The 23166-nt window shown below is 29.8% G+C and overlaps 2 protein-coding genes and 1 long non-coding RNA gene across 3 annotated transcripts; 1 reads left to right on the top strand and 2 right to left on the bottom strand.

The window, feature by feature from the left end:
- Positions 1–1867: 1867 nt before the first annotated feature.
- On the bottom strand, positions 1868–3004 carry LOC113785690 (uncharacterized). Its single transcript, XR_003471785.2, has 3 exons — positions 2920–3004; positions 2708–2768; positions 1868–2597 (listed from the first exon to the last, which is right to left on the bottom strand). It is a non-coding gene; the product is annotated as an uncharacterized lncRNA (long non-coding RNA).
- Positions 3005–6078: 3074 nt separating this feature from the next.
- Positions 6079–11072, bottom strand: LOC101490257 (uncharacterized). The gene is made up of 4 exons (XM_004494242.4): positions 10859–11072; positions 8984–10079; positions 7942–8204; positions 6079–7040 (listed from the first exon to the last, which is right to left on the bottom strand). The coding sequence occupies exons 2-4, from the start codon at positions 10018–10020 to the stop codon at positions 6289–6291; spliced, it is 2052 nt and encodes a 683-aa protein (XP_004494299.1). The 5' UTR covers positions 10021–10079; positions 10859–11072; the 3' UTR covers positions 6079–6288.
- Positions 11073–15708: 4636 nt separating this feature from the next.
- On the top strand, positions 15709–22612 carry LOC101489924 (rhomboid-like protein 15). Its single transcript, XM_004494241.4, has 13 exons — positions 15709–15868; positions 16156–16321; positions 17235–17538; positions 18149–18181; positions 18476–18567; positions 18670–18743; positions 19634–19728; positions 19818–19893; positions 20592–20770; positions 21701–21752; positions 21842–21898; positions 22159–22233; positions 22351–22612. Exons 1-13 carry the CDS (start codon positions 15827–15829, stop codon positions 22354–22356), a joined length of 1251 nt encoding a protein of 416 aa, XP_004494298.1. The 5' UTR covers positions 15709–15826; the 3' UTR covers positions 22357–22612.
- Positions 22613–23166: the final 554 nt, after the last annotated feature.

Below are 23166 nucleotides of genomic sequence, written 5' to 3'. Positions count from 1 at the left end.
ACATATTGTATTAAAATTTTAGTTTTTTATTTTAAAATTGGGAAGTGAATTAAATTGTAAAATCTAATCATCTTTGAATTGTGGTGGGATTTAATTTGATTTTGAAGTGGAATTTTGATGACGGTCGAAAATAAGTATTATTATTTGAATATGGTTTATCAGAATAGTTTTTGTTGGAAGTGTGTCGACAAATGAATATTTTTAGATTTAGAAATACTTTAGATTGAATCAAATTTTGTGAATTGTACATGAAATATGTGACATTTGTATGAATAATTATTTGATGAGAGGTATTAGGTTAAGTTACTCCGAGATCTTCGACGGAATTTTTGAATTGTCATGTGATGTTGATGAAATGACAATGATTTCATCATGATATATGTAGATTTGTGAAGCCATAAATTAAAGTTTATTTAATGTGAGTCTAATTACTATTGGGTCGAAGTATGCTAAAAAACAAAACCTATCTAGTTTCTTTTTTTAAGTATTTGATTTCATATTTATAGTTATATATGTACGGTGTAGGTAAATTTGTATATAGATACTTAATTACATTTTGTTATCTTATTATTGCATTATAATATTTAGATTGTGGCAAGAAGATAAAATGTATTTCACCTGACCATTTGTAAAATAAAACTTGTACTAAAATAAATTATTCTTTTAATTTTTTTATCAAATATACATCTACTTTATATCACTCTCAAGTGAGTATTTTTTATTTAATATTTATAATAATAGTGAATACATTGATATTTAATGAAAGTAATTTAAGAAAAATATTATTCTCTATTTGAGTTGTATATATATTTTTAATACGTATGAAATTCTCAATTGACTCATTAGATAAGATGAGATTAAATTGTAGGATGTTATTAAATGAGATAATTAATAGAATGAAATGAGATTGTAGTATGTCATTCCATAACATTTCAACAAAAGTGAAATGAGGAGGGTCAATGCAAAGCAATCCCCAAACAAAGTTAAATGATGGTCAATGCAAAGCAATCCCCAAACAAATTGCCATGGAGAAGAAAATCTGTGTACCTTCAAATTGCTATGCAGAGTGATTGAAGTGTACGGAAAAATCAAATTAATTTGATAACATGAAATGTCACTAATTAAAATTAAAATTGGGATAAATAAGCAAATGACAAAAACAAATGTTAAAATCGGTAAATAAATTATGGGGGGAAAAAAAAAAGAAAAGAAAAAACATGTTGTTAGTGTGTATAAAAACATATATGTTGAGATAGATAGTAGAGTATGTTTAGTTGTTTATTATGGTAAATTACTCACATTTATGCAAAGGTAGCCAAGAAATCTCCAACAAATATTCGTTAAACCATTATGACCCTGTCATTTCCACCACAACTCTATTTTATATATATTCAAATGATTTTTGTGTTCACCAATTTCATAAAATTTTATTTAATATTTTTTTGAAAAAGAGAAGGAACATAAACTATATCTTATTAGTTGGTTTCGTGAATAGAGAGTATATAACATAAAACAAAGTTGTCAAGTTGTTCATCAAATTAATGTGTATGTATTCTCGTTGTGGGGATAGGATTGAGCCTCTTTACATCAAGAGGATATGGAAATACTCTGATTGCAATGGGAAGAAGATGAAAGTCTTCCCTTAGAGAGACAAGTATAACTCACACGATACAATCAATATAAGTGTCGCCTAGAAGTTAATACTTTCATCGACAAACCTAGTGGCTTTTCTCTAACGCCTTGTATGAGAATAAAGTCTTGGACTTCCCTATTGGCTAGAGAAATTATTTGCATCCTAGAAGAAAGTTTGAATCATAAGTAAATGTTATTATTCTCCTTAAAATGATCTGTCAAAATTGTAAAGATGAATAGTTTTGAATTTTTGCTATACATTTGCTTCCACATATATAAAATAGATGGAAATGTTAACAAGTCTAAGTTGAAGAGGAGCCCTCTTGAGAATGGTCCAACAAAACCCTGCAATGTGACCAAATATGACTAGAATACCAACACTTCTCTTGGCCTCACGATAAATGCACCGAGCAAAATTAATACATAAGACCTAAAAGCTTCAAAACTTCTTCCAATAATGTTCTGATGAAAAGACTGAGATCTCATATTAACCACATTGACCATTGTTTGCGAATCAAGCTCTACAATGACAAAGGTTAAGAACATCTTGCAGGAAAATATTCTTAACCCAAGGAACAATCCTCAACTATAACTATTAATTCTAAAATGAACAATTAAAATCGTGACAATATTTTATTGTAGCTTCATGTATAAACAAAATAACGCAACTAACTTAGCCCAAATTGTCAACCTTTCTGTTTGAAAAAACTGAATTAGAATATCAAGGATGACAACATATTCTAAACACATTTTTTCCACACACTTATGGGCATATGCCCACTAAGCCCTGGATTAATATCAAACTGAACAGAAACCGCAACCAAAAGAATTTACAGCTTCTATGCAGGTGTTTTAGCCATTTTGTCTCCCACACGGTATTTATCAAGGTCAGTGGCAGATTCGACTGCTACATCTTCAACCTTCTCATCACAATCACTCTCATTATCCTCATAATCACTACCAGCCTACAATTCAAAAACATCATCATCAACAACAACAATAATAGTAATAGTAACATTAATAATTTCTTGAATATCATGGTGGAATTAATAGACAATGTGAAGAGATTAAATACCTAGGTAAAGAATATTGAAAAAATCAATGCTTCATAAAAAGTTGTGAGTAGCATCAAAAGTCTTCAGTGAAAATAACAACAACAAAATCATAGTTTAGTTAGTATCACATATGTATCCATAACATGAAAGCATAATACAGATAATAAGAACAAAAAATTGGATGATATAAAACCAAAATAGGTAACGGAACGGGATTAGGGATTTTGGGTACCGTTTAACTATGGTTTGGTCGAAAGAACTATGTTATCCGAAACATTGTAATAGTCACGCAGAAGAACAAAAAAATTGTTGTATATTTGAATTAGATTTGAAAGAATTTTTAAAGACTTGTTCAAATGGAAAAGTCTTGAGATATATTTAATTTATATTTTAATGTAATAAAAATGAGTCTTCAACGATTAAATTAAATTTAAATGACTATAATTCTGTGACTCGATTTTACTCATCTCGCAAACCTAATTTGATTCATTAATCTTCAAACTATCTCAACTTCTTCACATTTCACTTTCTCATAAACTCTTTTTCATTCTCTCCTTAGTTTTGTAATGTATTTTTATCTCTTTCTTCTTCATAAGTCTCTCTTCTTTGTCCTCTAATCTATTTCTATCACGTGAGTAAGATTGATGTTTTTCACCCCTCTTTATTTCTATAAAAATACGTAGTTATCTTTTTAGTATGTCCAAATGATATTTTAAAGAGTTGTTACAAAGATACATCAAATAATCAAAATAATTTTTTACACTTTTTATCTGGCAAACAACCCTTTTTTTATAGACCATAAATTAGTTGTTATTTTTTACTTTTATACTATTTTTTTAAAATTAAATATATTCTAATTTTATATGTATATTATTTATAAATACATATCTATTTTTTGGTGGATTGTGGATTTCCTAATCGCAGCAAATTTATATCTTCATTTCAAAGTGTGGGATATCATCTACAAGATTTTGCAATCATGGTAATGATCCTCACAATTAAAAAAATTGTTCAATCTCCGACATGTTCTTTAAGAAATGTCATTGAAGACATATTTATATATTTAAATTATGATTAAGTGAGCGCATCCATTTGTATTTAAGACACGAACATAATTTGTATTCACATGTGTAGCACTTCATAACTTTATTCCCAAACAATATCATAAATTTTCAGTTGAGCATGCATATGTATATTTGTATTCGATATTACTAATTAACGAAAACTATAATTATAAACCTAATGTTCAAACCCGATAGCGTGAACACAAATATGCTAATTTATGGAGGAGTATTATAATTACCTTCAAATTAATAGACATATAATTTTTTTGTTTTATTACTTACTGTGTCAAATAGGGACCAATTTAAAATTTAAAAAATATAAAGCGATAAAAAGTAAAAGTGAAAGTGACAAGTAGATTTATCTAACGTTGATAATTAAATTTTGAACCCAACCCATATTCAATATTCACCAACAATGAGATCTTTTATCTCATTTGATATATATTGAGATCTTTTATTGTATTTTGACGGATAGAGATATTTTATTTTACATGTTGACCAAAAATATTTTTTTTGCAATGTTGTAGATTTTTATTAATATTTTACCTTTTTTTTACTCAAACTAGCAAAATCATTTTTATTAGTTTTTAACCTTATTTTTATTCAAATTATCAAAATATCCGGTGATTTGTATGGGTCGTGCATTGATGATTACCATGTTAAAATAGCAATTATAGTATTAAAGTTTTATTCTTGAAGTTCAAATAAAACTATTAAAATATAATACTCACTTGTATATGTAAAGAAAAAGATCATATACGTATATACAAAAATCAATTTTATTCAATATAAAATTCACATATTATGTATAGTATGATGTAGTACAAAATTTTATTTTATGCATTAATAACAAACCATTTATTTTCTGTATATTTATAATTTGTGAATTATATGTTCTTACATTTTTATCCATAAAATATTTAAGATATAAACATATATTTAAATACACATTTTTTAAACTATTTCACATGTAGTTGGTAGATTAATGTTAAATATCAGTCTCATATGATTTATATAGTTTTAGAAGATATATCGAAAAGATGAAATATTAATTAAATATATATTTCTTTTTTAATTAATTGATTTATAAAAAAAAAATTAATTAATTGATCAACGTCAAACATTTGTCTAACGTATAATTTATATAATAAATTGTAATTAGTTTATTTCAATTTTATTCAAATTTTTATTTAAAATATAATGAAAGCATACTATATTAATAAAATACATATTTATAAAACTGATTAATTTATAAAAAATCATTTTGTAACTAATTAATCAATAGAAGTGTTCATGAGTACGGAAAAACTTGCGAATTCGGTCACTCAATTCAATCTAACGTGCATTTTACCTAATTCATTTAAGTTCGGGTCTAACCGAATCAATTCATTAAAACTCAATTATGTTCGGTTCAGATAGCGGATTCAACTTTTGAACTCACAAACTCAACCTATTGACGTGATATATATATTTTATTTATATTTTTATTATTGATGTATAGTTAAAATTTTGTTGTTGTCCTATGTTTGAGAATTTATTGCTAATTTAATTAATTTAAATGTGTTTGTTGTGTTTGTGATCTTTTAAGTATTAAATGATATGTTACGATATAATTTTATTATTTTTTAGATATTCAAGTTTTTAAATTTAATTATATTTTTTAAAAATTAAAAAAAAAAATTATTACCCGTAAACCCAACCTAATCCATTTATAATCGAATTGATTTGGTTCGGATTTGATACAAAAATCATGGATTGAAAGCTCAACCCAAATAAATTGATCCAATCCAACCCGTATAATGCCCCTATTAATTGGTAACAAACATTTGTCAAATTACATATCATCTTTTAACAACCGTTAACTCACTGTTAACGTAGTATTACATATTTCTCATTTGACTAATTAGTATGGAAAAGACCAGCTTTTAGTTAGTAGACGACTTTTTAATATAAAAATAGACAACTTCATTAAATTAAAAGAAGAAAACCTTGTTATTCAAAAAGTATCTCAAGAAGTGAAATAATACCATTTTCTTCGTAGAAAAAATATCACAAACCAATCAATACAAGTTCTACTCATTGTTTACTTTTCAATTTCTCCGCTCTTTTTTATGATTAATATTTAATAGATTAATTGTTTCATTTTTATTCCAGTGTTTATTTATATTAAAATAGCACAACATTGAGGGTAATTTGTTGATTAAAATGGTAAAACAAACATAAGTAGAGAGAAAGTAAAATACGCTTACAGGGACAGAAGACCTGGTTAAACCATATACCAAAATCAAACCTAAGTTAACCAAGGGCCATGAGTTTGATCGAACAAATGTTATAATTTTTTGATTTTATACCATCACCAAGTGTGCCCAACTGTGCTTTTTCATGTTTGCAGGATAGTTTCCACCAAAAACAAGGTACATCTAATCATCATAAATTCAGATGACAAAGAGCATGGGATCATAACAAACAAAAACATATCAGTTTAAGAGAAACAAAAGCAGATACAAAGCTAATTGACATAAGGTTTGGAGGTGCTTTCATCTAACTGCCGCTCTGGCACTCATTGATGTATGATAATTTGTGCTTCGCTGCTTCCTGTAAGATGTATATACATCATCATACTGACTCACCTCATTTGGATCAGCTGTGGCACCGAGTCCCAACCTTCCCGAGCCACTTGATCCTGGCTTCTGATCTACACTACCATCGGGATAGGTCCCTGTCTCTGGATCAATCTGCTGCAAGTTTGCGGGTGGAGGTATGCATGCACCTCCCTTTCGTGTTTGAGGCTCTCTGTCATATTCATCATCCTCGTCTCTTGATTCGGTATTCATAGGGCCCTCAGAAGGATTTACCTCTCCAATTTCTTTAAAGAATTTTGACACTCTTTGAAGAATTTCTGATGGTGGTACTGTTGATGGTGGTATCATAGTTGGGATATCCAAAGGGCTCATAGAAGAATAAGGGACCCCACTACCAATCTGCATCTTTCTAACCATTCCAGGAATAAGGCCAGGTGGGAACAGTGGATATGGAGGCAATTGTTCCCCGGTGGCGGATGATGGAGGGGGCAATAAATGAGAAAGTGGATTAGTTGGTTGGACAGAAGATGGTATACTCATGGACCCTGGAAAGGCACCGGGAGGAGCAGAATTTGAGAGAAATTGTTGAGATGTCATGGATTGCCCCAGAAGTTTATCAGAACGGTCTTGATCTAAGACATTTGAACCAGAGCCCACTCTATCAGCTTGCCACTGTTGGACAATATGGTTTGGAGTCTGCAGTATTCCTGCAAATGAGAGGAGAGGAGGATTATAATTTCCAAAATCAAAAAGACTATACCTCAAGCTATCAATCTCTAGTAAACTTCAGACTAATGCTAATTGCACTAAACTAAGTTTTCTTTAAAAAAACATCAGTCATGGTATAAGGACTGTTCAGAAAAAACAAAAACTGGATCGAACTGCTAAACCAAACCACACCTGCACCGGAAAAGCCAAATTATGATGGCCGTTCACAAACCGATTTGAACTATCTGTCACGGTTCGGTGCGGTTCAGTTTTGTTTAACGGTTCGGTTCAGATTTTGATTTTTTAACCATCCTAATATTAATTAATAATAGCAATTTCGTACAGTTCAGTTCAAAGTTTTTTATAAAGGTAGTTTTGGTTTGGTTCGGAAATACAGAAGCGGTGCAATGAACCCTTATTTATACCAGTTCAGTTTGGTTCAGGACAAACAATTGATAGTCAGTTCGGTTTGGTTTTCGTCCTGAACCAAACCATGAACAGTCCTATATGGTATACTCATATGCAAATGTCACCTGGTGGCCACTATAAGTGATCATGTAATCACTCATATTGCCTTGTCACTTATTATAAAATAATACTTTGTGAAAAAAACACCAAGATAGCTTGCATTGTTTTGTGGATAAATTTACAACATATGAAACAACAGAAGTTACTCAAGGCTAGCCCCCTTATTGAAAGCTGAAAGAACTCAAGAGACACTTAATAAAACTTTTTTTTTAAAGCAAGAGGGTCATTTTAACGGTTTATATTCCTCACGGCGATGGAGTATTTCCAAACCAGTTACTGCCTGAAATTTTGGAAATCATTCAGTTATCACAGGAGAAGTAATTCCCTAACTTGCATACCATGATGCATTAATGTTAAAGAAGTGAAGCTTACCTGCACCTGAATCTGCCGAAGCAGAGGATAAGTTCTTAAATGTTGAGTGTGGCCCACCAATCATCTCACCGTTCAGTAAAGATATAGTCCCTTGATCGTATACCTCTTTAGAAGCCCAAAACTCCACCATCTGTTGCAATCTTTTCCTATATTCCTCATTGCTTTGTGGATTGTGATAAATTCTTGCAAGCATAGAGCCTAAAACAGGTTTAAACGCATGGGCCTCATTGTCAAGGTCGTGAATGCTTGTCCTTCGATTTAAGCTGTGAATCAGTAACACAAAGATCAAGGACGTTGAAAAGCAGAAGCATCCATGTTAGCATCAATATCAAGAAGAATAACAATAAGCAGAACAAAAATAAGCAAGAGGGGAATGATCTTGTCAAGCCAAAACTTGCAAAAAAAGTAGAATTGAAGGTAAAAAAGTTCTATTTATGTAAAATAAGCAGATAAAATATTTCACCAGAACCAAATTAACCTCGTATGCAGGTAACCAAAATCACAAGCCTTTGAGCTAGAAAGTAGAAACAATTAGAAGATGTCCCAAAAAAAAAAAGACGAACTCACATCCATACATTGTCAATGAAAAAGGCTTTCATGATCAGAATAAATTTCTGTTGCCTATTTCAAAATTTCAATTGAGACTCCAGCTGTGAATGGAAATAACATATTTTGAAAAAAGATGAAGCAACTGATTCTCGGGGAAGAAAAAGTTGTTCTCTCTATGCAGTTGTGCAGTAGGGATAGATGGGCGGTTGCAAGTTGCAACTTCTACTAGACAGGATCATTTTCACATTCCTACTGTCATGAAACTAACCCGGCAATAAGGCAAGAATTGCAGATGGAGAGAAACCTATGCCAAAAACAAGCTTATTTTGATTTTGACACCACAATAAATGCAAAACATACAGTTAAAGAGTGATCCATACTTTCTGTTGATTAGAAGCACAACTCTATGAGTATATCACATATTAATCAATCGATCGACGTTTCAGATATGAGAAAAAGATTAGCTCAACACTGAAACAATAACCAATTCTACCTGTCAAAAAGAATGTCGTTTGCTAGGTATATTATATGTAACTGTCTCTCCACGTCATCCAATGAAAATACCCTATCTCTAAGAGTCTCCGCTAGAGCTGGTGCAAATGGAGCTCTCTGCATGAACCAAAGTTTGGCACCTTTAATGGATTCTTTTGTACCATTTAAATTATTAAGAACATTAGTCAGTTCCATTGCAACATCAGCTGGAAGTGGCCCAGAGAGCCCTTTGAAAGACTTGGATGACTGATCATACTCAGGTCGACCATGAAGCCCAAAAGACTGAGGATGTTGATGGTGGTGTTGTTGATCATAGAACTGTTGGAAAGGAGGATGGCCTAGCATTGAAGGTGAAGATCCAATTCCGGCCTGATTCATTGGAGGACCACTAAGAGACGGGCTCATCATTGGATTTGGAGAAGGATGGATGATTGACATGGAAGATGATGGAAACGGTTGGTTGAATGGACCACTCGGAGGTCGAGTTGATAACCAAAGCTTAAAACGGTAGTAAGCGTGACCCTCCCCACCAAAGAGAAAACTATAAGAAGGATTATCTCGTTGCTTTTCACAAATCATAGCTTCAAATTCAGGTCCATTTTTCACGGCATACTCAACAAGTTTGTCAATTCTCTTGTGAAGCTCTGGATCAGAAGGAGGAGCAACTGGTGGTGGAGCAGTCTCATAAAACGGCGATGGAACGTGAGGGTGAGGATAATGAGAAGGGAATGCCGGTGGCACTTGGTGCTGCTGTTGCTGGAGAAGAATATGAGGTGGGGGAGGGGCATGAGGGTGCAACTGTTGAAGTTGCTGCTGCTGCTGCATTGCATGATGAAAAGGGAACTGCTGCATAGACGGATGTGAAGCACCACCAGGACCTGGAGGTATAAAAGGAGGACCGTGCATTGCCGAAGGAAACTGTTGATGTTGAGGATGAAATCCAAATGGCTGCTGTTGTTGCATATTAGCAGCCGGTCGCTGTTGCTGAGCATATGCCATAGCAGAGGCAGCAGCGTAATCATGATTTGGACGTTCCATAAGTCCCTCTAACAATATATATAGCTAGAATATGCCTCAACAACTCTATGATAATGTACCTACAAAATGAAAGAAAATAAAATTCATTTCATTTCTGATATAAAGAGATAATAATTCTACTGCTGTATTATCTCAACCTGACATGATAGTCATATTCCGGTATACATAAGAAAACTTAATAAAATTACTGAATTTAATATTAACATTTTTCAGAAACAAATTTAACCTAATTTATTTTTGGCTTAAATATAATTTTGATCATTTATCTTTTATCAAATATTCGATTTGGTCATTTATCTTTTATAAGTGATCTATTTTAGTTCTTGTTGCAATCACAACAACATTCATTAAATCCAATAATAGGCCTTGCATGATTTGAAACTTATGTAAACTCTTTGAAAATGACATTTATCATAGTTTACTGTATTTTCACTCCATATTTTTTAAGATTGCACAATGAACTTTACAATTTATCCAATATTTGATCTCAATAGTTCATGACAATAATTTATACACTTGTTTGAAAGAGTTGTGATGGAAATGATTAAAATACACCACTTATAAAACATGACAAAAATAAAGAAATAAAAATAAAATAAAAAAACCAAAATGGATATTAGATAGTTACATTTGACCCTTTATTGTTATGTTCTTAAATTTACAAGAACAAACAAGCTACTGAATCTACACTATGAATGATTTGAGACGAGCTTTAATTAATTTTCCGTTAGGTATTATGTTATCAATCGCGCGGAATCGGGGTACGGAGTGGAGGTATGCTCTGCTGCGACGCAGTTCTATGGTGCGCTTATCGGAAAAATGAAGAAGAAAGGAAAACCTGGAGGAGTTGCGCTCTGTTTCTGGCGAAGTCTGGCCTCGTTTTTCGGCCAATTGTTTGTGTTCAGTGCGACTTCAATCCAACTTGTGACTCTAATTTCTTGTACGAGAGCAAAGCATCAAGACTGCATTTTCTTTTTTGATTTGATGGAGCTAGGGCTTCGATCCAAAAATTTATGTAAATGTTAATTAGTCCCTTTGTTAATAAAAAAGATAGAAAGAAAAAGAGTAATACTTTTTTTTATTTAAATATTTTACTTTCATAGAGTCTTTTCATTCAAAACTCTGTCTTATATGCTACCAATCATTGCTATTTTTTTATAACAAATTATTAATTTAATAAATAAAAACCAATTAAATTAATAAAAAAACTAAATTATATTAATAAAATTAAATAAAATACATTTAATTAAAAAACAAAAATACATTAATGCATTTAAGTAGATATTCCAAAACAAATAACATGTTATATTATTTTTTAAAATTTATCTAAGAGTTGTTGAAATATTGTAACAACTATTTTGACACATCTTTTCAATCACATTAACTTTTGATATATTTTTTTTATTAAATGTATTTTGTTTAATTTTATTAATATAATTTATAAGTATTATTTTCTAATTTAATTAATATTTTTTATGAGAAAAATGTATATAACAAGATAATTAAATTAATTAATTGATATATATATATAAAGTTACAATATTTGCATCAAACAAAAGAAAAAGTTATCATAATATTTAATTAAGCTTTGAATGGACATGCATACTTAGTGTAAATAATCTTAAATCAATCACTACAAGAAATACAAAGATTTGTGAGGGCAAAAAATAGAGAAAAAAGCTGCCACAACATACATATTTGTGGCTGTATTTGGCAGCTACAAATAAGTCATTCACAAAAGTTTATGGTGACTAAAACACCACAAAATTGAGTTTTCTTTTGTTATTATTTATGATAACTTAACCTCTCACAAAAGACAAAACAGTTTAAAAAGCAAGCGTATGTGAGAGTCAAGACAACCACAAGATTTATCATTTGTGATGCTTTAAGCCGTCACAAACTGTCTCATGTGTGGGGTTTATACCGCCACAGATGTGTAAATTTATTAAAAAAAAAATTATAAAATTCAAAATTAATATTAAAAAATGATATTATATATAAAAAATTAATATAAATATAATCTGAATATTAATTAAATTATTACTATCAAACAAAATAAAATATTCTAAAATTAATAAATAATGTCATACAAACCAAAAACTAAACACAACATAATTTAATAATAATGTCTAATATATTCATACAAATAAAAAAATAAAAATAGCAAATATTATTCGAATACATCAATCATAATAATAATTCATGTGATCATTAGCTATACTCCCTCCATCATTATTTGATGGAATATTATCTGACGACAAAAGTCTCTCAAAAGTATTATTAATTGGTGTTGAAGACAACATTGTTTTAAAATTGCATTTCATCTTCAAGTACATCACCACTAGTCTTCCACATAAATAACATGGACATCTCATCGACATAAACAACATAGACATGTCATCCCCCTTGATATTTGACAATTTTATGCACTATCACAAAATTGTGAAATTTTTCAACCTTGTTAACAAAACGTTGTTTACTAGTGTCTATATGTGTGTGTTTATTTTGAAAATTAAATAAATTTTACACGATCATTAATAAGATTGAAGTTTTATATATAAATTATTTTATTTTTCAAAAGTATTATTTTGTTATTAACATCTACAAATTACTAAATAATAACTTATGACATACTTTATATGTGAATTAAGGAAGCATTTATAAATAATATAATAAATCATAATAGAGACTATATGTATACTAAAATAAAATTTTAAAAGATATTTAATGAACTTTTTCATAAAATAAGTCCTTATAAACAAAACTAGAGATGATAAAAGTATATAAATTTTTGTACAAACTCAACTACAATACTTTGTAATGACTAACAAAAAATATTAATATCATTAATTTTAATAATATTTTTAAAAAAATAGTTACATTAAAATCAATAAGTTTTACATTTGTTTCAAATTTTTGTTTATCATATATTATGTAAACAACATAATTTCTAATTTTTTTTAGGACAAATCTACTGACATTTCGAATGATGAACTTTTTATGTATTTTAAAAATAATATAAAAACATTTTATATTTATAATATTACATATTTTGTGATTAGATCATTATTATAAATATTTTTTTTTCATAAGTATTATTTTGTTGCTAAAAACTTACAATTTATTAATAAAATTATATTTTACTAACACAATACCAAAAATAACTACAATAAAAAAATTACACTTCATCACCATTTTAAAAAATAATTACATTTTAATTTTAGTATAAATTTTATAATTTAAATATTTTACTAATACTTTTTTTAACAAATTTTTTGTGGTGATTTTGTGAGGGCTTAGGCCGCCACAAAATCATGCTGAAAATTTAGTCCGTTGTGATGGCTTTTTCAACTACAAATAACAACCAATTTAAATTTTAGTATTTATATGAGTTTTTTCGGTCAAAAAATATATTTTTTAAGTTGACTACCAAAAGAGTGTTTTCTTACCGTGAATGAATAATATTTGTGGTGCATAATGTTAGTGAAGGTTTTATAAAAAAAGTTGAGGGATGTGAAATACATCTCGTGATGGTTTAATTCATTCCAACAAAATCTTATAAAATTACTTGACAAAAAAAAAATTAAAAGTCTCTAATTAGATCAAATATTACGTAAAAAATATTTACAAGTTAGATGTATTATTTTTCTTTAAATAAAAGTTGGATTTATCATTTATCTTATAAGTCGACTTCTTAAGATAAATTTGTCCTGGATAAATTTCAAGACAATGTCGAAGTGATATCATGTTTTCATATGTAATTTTTTTACTTAAAAATAATATTCATTTAATTTGGTAGAAATACATCAATCAAATACAAATTCAAAATCATTAAAAACGAAAATAATAAATTTATGAATAAACTCACAATACTCAAATTCACAAAATTAAAGTATATAAAATATTCATAAGCTTTGGATTTGTAATATTTATGACATTAAAGTCATAAATTAAATATCCTCTAGATTAAAACTTGTATATCAACCTAAAGAGTGCAATAAGTCATGAAAATGACATGTTGATCAAACTTGAAACTTTAAATAAATTCGTTTTTCCAAAATAAACTCGACGCGTCAACCCGTATGAGGTTACTTCATATTAAAATAATATTCAAAATAATTTGTACATAAAAAATATAAATTTTCAATAGCAACAAAATACTAAATCAGGGTAATAAAGTGTGACACTCAATTACTTTTCCCACTAAAACATAAAAACATTAAGGCTTAATTGCAGTTTTGATCCTATATTTTAACTGAATCGCGAAAGTAGTTCCGCCATTTTGTTTCTCCCCAATTTTGGTCCAAAATTTAATGAAATTTCATTTTTTAAAGACGTACTACATAATTTATAATCATATATTTCAAGTACAATTGTTGCAAATGAGATTTTGAGGCATTGTGTGACTTAAATAAATGCAAAAAAAATGAAATTTCATTAAATTTTGGACCAAAATTATGTTTGAGGGTCCAAAACTGGAGAGAAATAAAATTGGAGGACCAAAACTGCAATTAAACTAAACATTAAACATAAATCTTAAAAGCAAAGCCAATTACTAAATTCGATCAATTGAACTTTAAAAGTTGAACTCACAAGTTCATGTAAATTTGACCGACTTCAATCAATTTAATTGAATTTGAAACGAACTAACTCATATAAACTTGTTATCACTTACGAGTTTATCATATTTCAGCTCCACTATGAATCAACTCGAAAACATGACTTGAACACGTGAAATCAGACGAGTTTACGAGTTACAGTCGAGTTTAACGATCTTGGAAATCGAGTGTTGCAAAGGATCAAAATTCAAGTATACATGTTATTGAAGAGTAAAATTAGACGGAAATTGAATGTTACAAAGTATTCAAATTAAAGTATAGACATGATTAACATTTTGATGGCTGCAAATTAAATAAATTTGTTATTCAACTAAGATATCACTAGTATAAATAACTGTTTATATATATAGAAACAAGAGTTTAATTTATCACGTCAAAATGTAAAAAGTTTTACTAATATTACAACAAAAAATAATTATGGGTAAAATTTAATTCTTTATTATAAGTCGACGTTTGTGAAGAGTTCTTTACATATAAATAAATTAAAGGTAAAGATATATTTATATTCTTTCAAGTTTAATTCAATTTTTGTATAGATTATTTAAATTTATTTTATTTAGATTTTGTCATTTAAATTACATTCTATTTATATTAAATTACATTCTATTTATATCAATTCATCTTAATTTTAATAATAATTAGTTCAATTAAAAATTTATGATCACTTAAAATTATATTTAATAATACAACAATATATTCCTGACACTAATTCTTCATAAAATATTTATCAAATTTATAAATGATCTATATTTTTTTATTTGATTTACAAGAATTTTTACACGTGTATAACTTAATTACAAGGTAGTAAACGTCTCTCTACATAATAAATATTTATAACATATTTCAAATTTAAAAAATTTCACACGTAATTTAATAGATTTAAAAAATTAATAGTACAAATATTTATAATTTAAAAAAATCAAATAATAAAATAAATTTAAAGAATTTAAACAAAAATTAAACTAAAATTTAAAAAACTAAAATTATATTTTTGTGCAAATTAAATCATTAAAACAATTTAACCTCATTTTATTTTCAATGGTTAAATAGACTTACACATAAATTAATTAAACTGTTGGTAAGATTTTGTGAAAATTGATAATTTGCATTTTGGGATTTCAATCCGAACTGGAGAGTGTGAAAGAAAAAAGACGGTTACTCAGAGCTTATACCAGTCAAGTTGATGCATGCGGAGACCAAGAAATATGAGACCAAATATCGTTTCTGAGGTAAATAAATTCATTCCCGATCCAAAATTTTACATTCTTTTGATTTTTCCATTTCTCATCAGAGATCTCGAATTTGCTATGATTCATCTTCAAAATTTGGAACCTCTGAAAATGAAACAAATTACGATATTAACACATTATCGCTTGATTTGTATATAATTCGCTGTTTTTCCTTTTGAATGATTAAATTCAATTAACTCTTGTTTTAGAATGGTTAGAATTTAGATAGAGATTCTCTTCGTTCTTGTGTTGTTATAATTACGATAATTATTTATCCTTTAAAACAGGCAGGGTTGCCTACTAGGTTGAATCAATGGTGGGAAAGTATTCCGTTTCTCACTTCTGCAGTGGTGGTTGTGTGTGGAGTGATTTACTTTGTTTGTCTTTTGGTTGGATATGATTCCTTTAACGAGATATGCCTCTTGCCCTCTGCTGCTATATCCAAATTTCAAGGTACTATATTTTGTTCTCCAAGTTTAAGACACTGTATTATTCGGTTAATATAGTTAATTGTCTTGATAAGCTGATAATAATAACAATAATAATAATCTAGTTGATGTATAATTGGAGCTGTAGGCTCTTGTAGTGGTTTCTGAAATTGCTATTTCAGGGGATGGATTATCATGTTATATGTAAAGTTGAGCATCTTTTAGTAGTGTTCCTTGTTCCATTTTTAATTGGTATACGACTTCCATCTGCAAAGTTCAAAATTAAAATTTCCTTTTGCTTTGTGACTCTCTTTTTTTTTTATTTAAATGATATGCATTGTCATTGTAATTTTTTTAATGGACAAAACTTAGGTGCTTATCGTGTGGTTCTCAACTAAAATACACTTTTAGTGATCAAAATAAACTGTTGAGAAAATCAAAAGTAGTTTTTAATATTTTTAGCTAGGAATCACACGAAAAACACTTGAGGAAATGCATATAAGTTTTGCCATTTTTTTTACACTGTAAAAAAACTATACTAGTTGAAACATTAAAAATGTTTGACTTTAATTAGAATTATCTTAAAAGTCACATATACGATCTATTGTGCTTTTACGCCGATAGTGCAACAAAATTAAACTCTTGTTTATTTTCTTCTTCTAATATCCTGCCTTTTCTGTTTACTATTTTCCCTGAATAATTTTAAAGCTACTAACATTTAAGTGCCAAAAACCTAACCTGTTCATCTTGTGATATATATTCTCTGGTTGGACATGTTGAATCTGATTTTTGCCAGTGTTATGAATAATTCATGTTTGGGAATTTTCTTGAGTTGCTATATCTGAGAATCATCTTTTTCAAATATTGTTGAATCTTGTGCTATTGTCTTGTAGTTCTTGCTTCCATTTAGTGATTGAATACTTATTTTTTCCATGCAGTTTACAGGATTTATACCTCCATTCTTTTCCATGGTTCACTCCTTCATGTTCTCTTCAACATGATGGCTTTAGTTCCCTTGGGCTCTGAGCTAGAGAGGATCATGGGCTCAGTTCGCTTGCTATATGTCATTATTTTGTTGGCTACAAGCAATGCTATATTCCATGTTCTCATAGCATTGCTGGTGGCACACAATCCTTTTCTTACAAATGATTATTTCATGAATGAGTGTTCTATCGGGTTCTCAGGAGTTCTATTTTCGATGGTTGTTATAGAGACAAGCCTTAGTGGAGTTCAATCGAGGAGGTTGGTTATATAAATATAGCTGCAGTCAGGGAATTCACCACGATTGGAAATATGCAATTTAAAAAATTAATAATAACTGTTTTTCTTTAAGATAATTTGGTAGAAACCACAATTTGGAAGCTGTTTGAGATGCTGAATTAATAATATCATGCAACGGTGTTATCATAAATGATTACTTTGGAAGGCTAAAATATGTTTTTGATTGTTAAAAAATGTGGTAAACTTCGATTTTGTTCCGTATGGTTTTTATTTATTTTAGTCCATGCAAAATTAGTGTCTTTTGTCCCTTACAAAGGCCTGAAAAATCATAGCTTTTGTATTTTCAGGGACTAAAAATGGATGAAAATATTTTAGGATCAATTCCAAAATTTGGCAATTTTATAGGGACCGAACACATATTTAAGCTTTTTGAGAGGGTTATCTTCAAAATGAGAATTGAATGATGATAGTCTTTTTATCATATTTATTAATATACTTTTTCCTAGCAGTTCACTCTGCAATGATTTTCTTTGCTTGTTTTGCTGAAAAGACAGTAAACATTTGATAGATATGCAATGTTACAAATCCTGAATCTGCAAGGGTTTACTAACTTATTCTATTCATTTTGCAGTGTGTTTGGGTTGTTTAATGTGCCTGCAAAGTGGTAAGTATAATTTTGCATTAAATATGGTTTGTGAAAATATAATGTATTTTCTGTTTTAATCCCTATTTAAATTTTATCTATTTATATGTATTGTATTTAACAAAATCAATGTGTTTTTAATCCCTCACCGGGGAGACCAGGACTAAAAAAACGTGTTTTTGTTTTTTTAATGACTATAATCAAATTTTGTTATTTTTATAGGGCAAAAAATAGTCCTGAATTTGTATAGTTTTTAATAATAATATTTTATATCGGCGAATCCCTTTTATGATAATTGGGCATACTGTGTTTTAGGTATGCATTTTTTTTGTTGGTAGTGTTCCAGCTCCTCATGCAAAATGTATCACTACTTGGACACCTTTGTGGCATTATATCTGGGTTTGCATGTAAGATTTCTCTCTTTTTGCCTCCTTTGCTTTACTGTTCTGTCTTTTCCAATAACTTGAACTACTTACCTATAATATTATACTGTGATGCTTGTGTTTCAGATACATTTGGCTTGTTTAATCTCCTCATACCTGGGACATCCTTTTATTCTTCAATTGAAGCCTCCTCCTGGCTTGTAAGTCTCTTTCTTGAATTGGCTTTGGCAGTGCATGAGATGGGAAAATTTGCAGTCGCTAGTTGCATATTCAATGATATTGAGTCAAATGTATAAGGCACCAATAGGAACTTGTATTTGAATAGAAATAAATAGTGATAAACATAAACCCCAACCCAATTACATATATAGCACCCTGCAGAACTTCCAAGGTTGTAAGTTCCCTGGTCTAAAGACCCAATTTCACTCACAGATGACGGGCCATCTCTCTCTCTCTCAACCCCTGTTTTTATTCATTGGGAAGGTCTTATTTCTTTAATTATTTCATCTCCCAATTAACTAACCGACTAACTAATTAACTAATATATCGATTCCAATTAGGGACTCTCAAATGCATATCAGTTGTTTATTTCCGATTTCTGTCTATATCTTCCTGTTGTTATGCAGGATACAAATAATTTTATATGTGTGTGTTTGTCGAGACCATGCTTTGCTTGGTTAGTTAACTGACGCAAAAATCATTACTTACTGCACTAAATTACTAAGTGTCAAACTACAAATTATTTAAAAGGCATCAGGAACATGAACACTCAATCAGTCAGTAATTTCAAAGAATGGTTAAACATTTACCACATATTGATTCAATTAAGTAATTAACCACTGGAGTGGTTAATGAAATCCATCATTTTCTGGGGGGCTAATTGAATTCATAAAAATAATTGATGTACTGAACAAGTTATGACTGACTGTGTTTATATCATATATAAGCAACCACTTTTATTTTAAAATGAAAATGGAAAACGGAAAAAACATCCAATAGACATCCATTTTTTGAGAATAAATGCACATATATCAATATCATCATCTGTGGACCTTTTGTAACTGTGTATGTTTTTCCTTTTAACTTTCAGTCATCATGTGTGAGACGTCCTAAATTTATTGTTTGCACTGGCGGGAATCCCTCGGGTTATATCCCTACACATACAAGCCAAAATTCAACCACTAGGTAAGTTCTGTGATTTTCATACTAAACCTTACCAATGGCATTAGATATCCACCAATCCACATTTTAAAATATGCACTGTTGTGAGGCAGTGGACTACTTTCCGGTAATATTTGGGGGAACCTATCATCATTGATGCCTCGAAGGGAAGTGTCTGCTCAGCCTCAGGTATGTAACTCCTCTTGTCTTATGCTTTTGGTGGTCTAAAAAAATCTTGCACATGTTTGTTGCCTTTGCTCATTATGTGAACCAAAATAATGCAATGAAATTGTTGTGCAGTACATTCATGAGAAGTGAAAGGGTGTTAGTTTGACATAAGGTGCTGTGTTCACTTTAGTTGTGTTCACTATAGTTCTTCAGAAGGAGATTTTCTAAAAACCGAAGCAGTTGGTTATTTTTATGATTTTTGGACCTGGGATTTTTTTTATTTGAATTAATCTTTTATCTTCAACAAAAAGTTTTATCATACTTGTTGTTTCCTTCATATTCATCAATTCATCCATAGTCGATAAGGTTGCAGCATAAGTAACTACTTTAAGAAAACTAATAATAACTTTAGGTGTTTTTCTTATCATATAAATTTCACTTCATTATTGGGAATATTTAATGTGACATAACATGATTTTTCCCTTTTTACTTGAATGATTTGTCATCGATCCATTTCAAGCTGTTTATTAACTGGCTTTGCATCTTGTTGTGCCTGTTTGTTAGCAATAGCAGTTTTGAAAGCTGAAACTATTTCCCCACTTTTTATGCTAGACATTGTTAATTGCAAGTTTCCATTATGCATTCATTTTTATATTCTCCTTTGTAAGCTGGAGGCGTCCATTTGCAGACATTTAATTGTATTATGTGAAACCTTGCAGTCAGTTGAGGACAGTAGGTTCCCTGGGAGGGGAAGGACACTTGGTGCTGCTCAAGGTCAAATTGCTTCTGGTCTTAACTCAGATTCAAATCTTCAAGCTAGACTTTTGGAGGATAGTAGTCCCAATCATCCTTCAGATTCAGCCATTCTGAATACTACTCAACGGTTACCGGAAGGAAGGTATGAGAGATGGTTTTGTGCATGATTGGGTAACTTACAGTGGTTGCTTTATTCTCAGTAAAAATTTCGGTATGCAGACCACAATTATCTTTTCCTTTGTAGTTTGAAGATTTCCTTAGAGTATTAGACATCATCAGATGTAGTGTTTTTTCTAGGAGCGGCAATTTCAACTTGAACCCAGCAGTTAGATGAGCTTGTGTTGCAGATTGGTTACCTGTTTGGCATGGACAATAAGCATTTGTTTTCAAGTTCATCTGTCTAACCTGAATTAATTCTTGGAACATATATTGGTGCAATTTTTTACAGAGTATATTTTCAAATGTACAGAGTATATATATTAAGTATTTAATTTAAAAAATAATTAACATGACTTTATCTATAAGCTAATAAAAAAAAACTCCATAAATAATTCGAATTATATATTCATAACCATTGGACAACTAAATTTACGCATAATATATAGGGTTAACTTATAAGCTTCACTTCTGCAAAATAAGAAATACAACATAGTAATAGTTTCTTTATAATGGGATGTCCATTAATGGGCTGCTCATACTATATAATGGTGATTTCCAGTAATATCAATGAAAGGGTTCACTGAGTTGTAAATAGGTTGATGGTTAACCATTGCTTGCTTGCTTAAGTTAAACTTATTCTGTTATTAATCAATATACCAGCAATGTGGATTTTACTAGGTTTATGTTACCTGTTTAACAAACAGGTCATTTTGTCTCCCTTTTATTATCATTGGAAATGGGAAGTTGGGAACTAACAAAGTGTGGTCACAATTGTATAGTATCTCTTGCTTGGAATGATAATTTAAATTAAATTGATATTCTTTAATAGGATAGTTTAGTAATACTAAAATATTATTCCAAAGTTTGTGTTCATGTATGAATGATGTTCACTTAATTTTCTAATTCAATTTAGGCATTCAGTCGGTAATGCAGCTACAGCAGGAGCAGGCATTCCACATCATCAGGTCTTTTATTTACAATGGTTGAAAATTTCTTGTTTTCTTTATACAATCTGGATATTTAATATTAATTATTTTTTACCCTATGAATGCAGGGTGCAGTTGTTTCAGAAGAAGAGATTAAGAAACTTGTATCAATGGGCTTTGATAGGGTAAAAATCAGTTTCCATTGGACATCCTAAAATATTTTTCTCATCTAAAAGATTAAGTTTATAAAAATTATAGCTGTTTCATTGTTCGATCTCCATGTGGGTCATTCTCACCATATATGAGAAAATAATTTGATGGTTAGGTATTTTATTACATTCATCACTCATCGAATTTTTTGCTCGGATGTAATATCATATCTATACATGTACATCAAATGTAGATTAAAACCTGTTTTTTTCTGTTTGTCTTGGGCTGCTTTCAGACACAAGTGGAAGTGGCATTGGCGGCTGCTGACGGAGATCTTAACGTGGCAGTGGAAATACTCATGAGCCAGCAGGTCCTAGTTAATTTCTCTTTTTTTAGTTGTCTTTAATTCTTCCCATTTTCTTACTTAACTATTTTAAATTCTTGATTCTTTTTCATTGTTTGTTTGTTGGTCTTATTGCATTTACAGGGTTAAGACATGACAGCTTCTCTTCGATTCCCAGTGAGACTTCCCTGACATGGTTGATTGGGTATATATCCTCTGTGCTTGTTCAATCACTCTGTTTAATCTTGGACTCTATCACTAACAGTTTGGTGACGCCTAATGGTCATGCTAACACCAAAGAACAGAATTGAACATATGTAAACCACATAACCATACTAATGTATAACAAGGTTGAATATGATTAACTAAAGAGTTTTGCAAAGAGAAGTTTGTGGTCAAGTTGTAAGTATTATGTTTCCCTCCCACCCCTTATCTCCCCTTCTTCAATATGTTTTTATACAAAATATAGAGAAGGCCTGTAATGCCCAAGCTGCAGTAAAACTTTGATTCTGAAATTTAATTTCAAGGCAGTCGAATGGAATGAAGTGGATTAGAGAAATGAAAAATTGGAATAGGTCAGTGATAAAGGCTTGATGACACGTGATGATATGGAACACAATGAAGTGAAATGATAGAGTACATGATAATAGAAATGATGGTGCAACATTGTTTTCACTATTTTTTTGAAAATACATTCTCTTTAATTAACCTTCACCTTCTCTCTCTATCACAATTAAAAAGAAAATATTAATCACCAAATGTCATTACAGCCAGTAACATGTAAAGTAAATATTGAAATTTAAAATGTTTTAAGAAAGTAAACTGGTCCTAAGAATTTGTTAGTTTGTGGAAACATTTTATTTTTAATTTAAAATTTGTGTTAATTTTAATTTTTAATAGTGAATAGGGTTTTAAAGTGAAGTTGTTGTATTTTCGAAAACAATAAACATGACAATATTT

Source organism: Cicer arietinum, chromosome 3 (genome assembly GCF_000331145.2).
Source record: "Cicer arietinum cultivar CDC Frontier isolate Library 1 chromosome 3, Cicar.CDCFrontier_v2.0, whole genome shotgun sequence".
NCBI classification, from domain to species: Eukaryota; Viridiplantae; Streptophyta; class Magnoliopsida; order Fabales; family Fabaceae; genus Cicer; species Cicer arietinum.
This window is presented reverse-complemented; position numbering and strand designations above follow the sequence as displayed.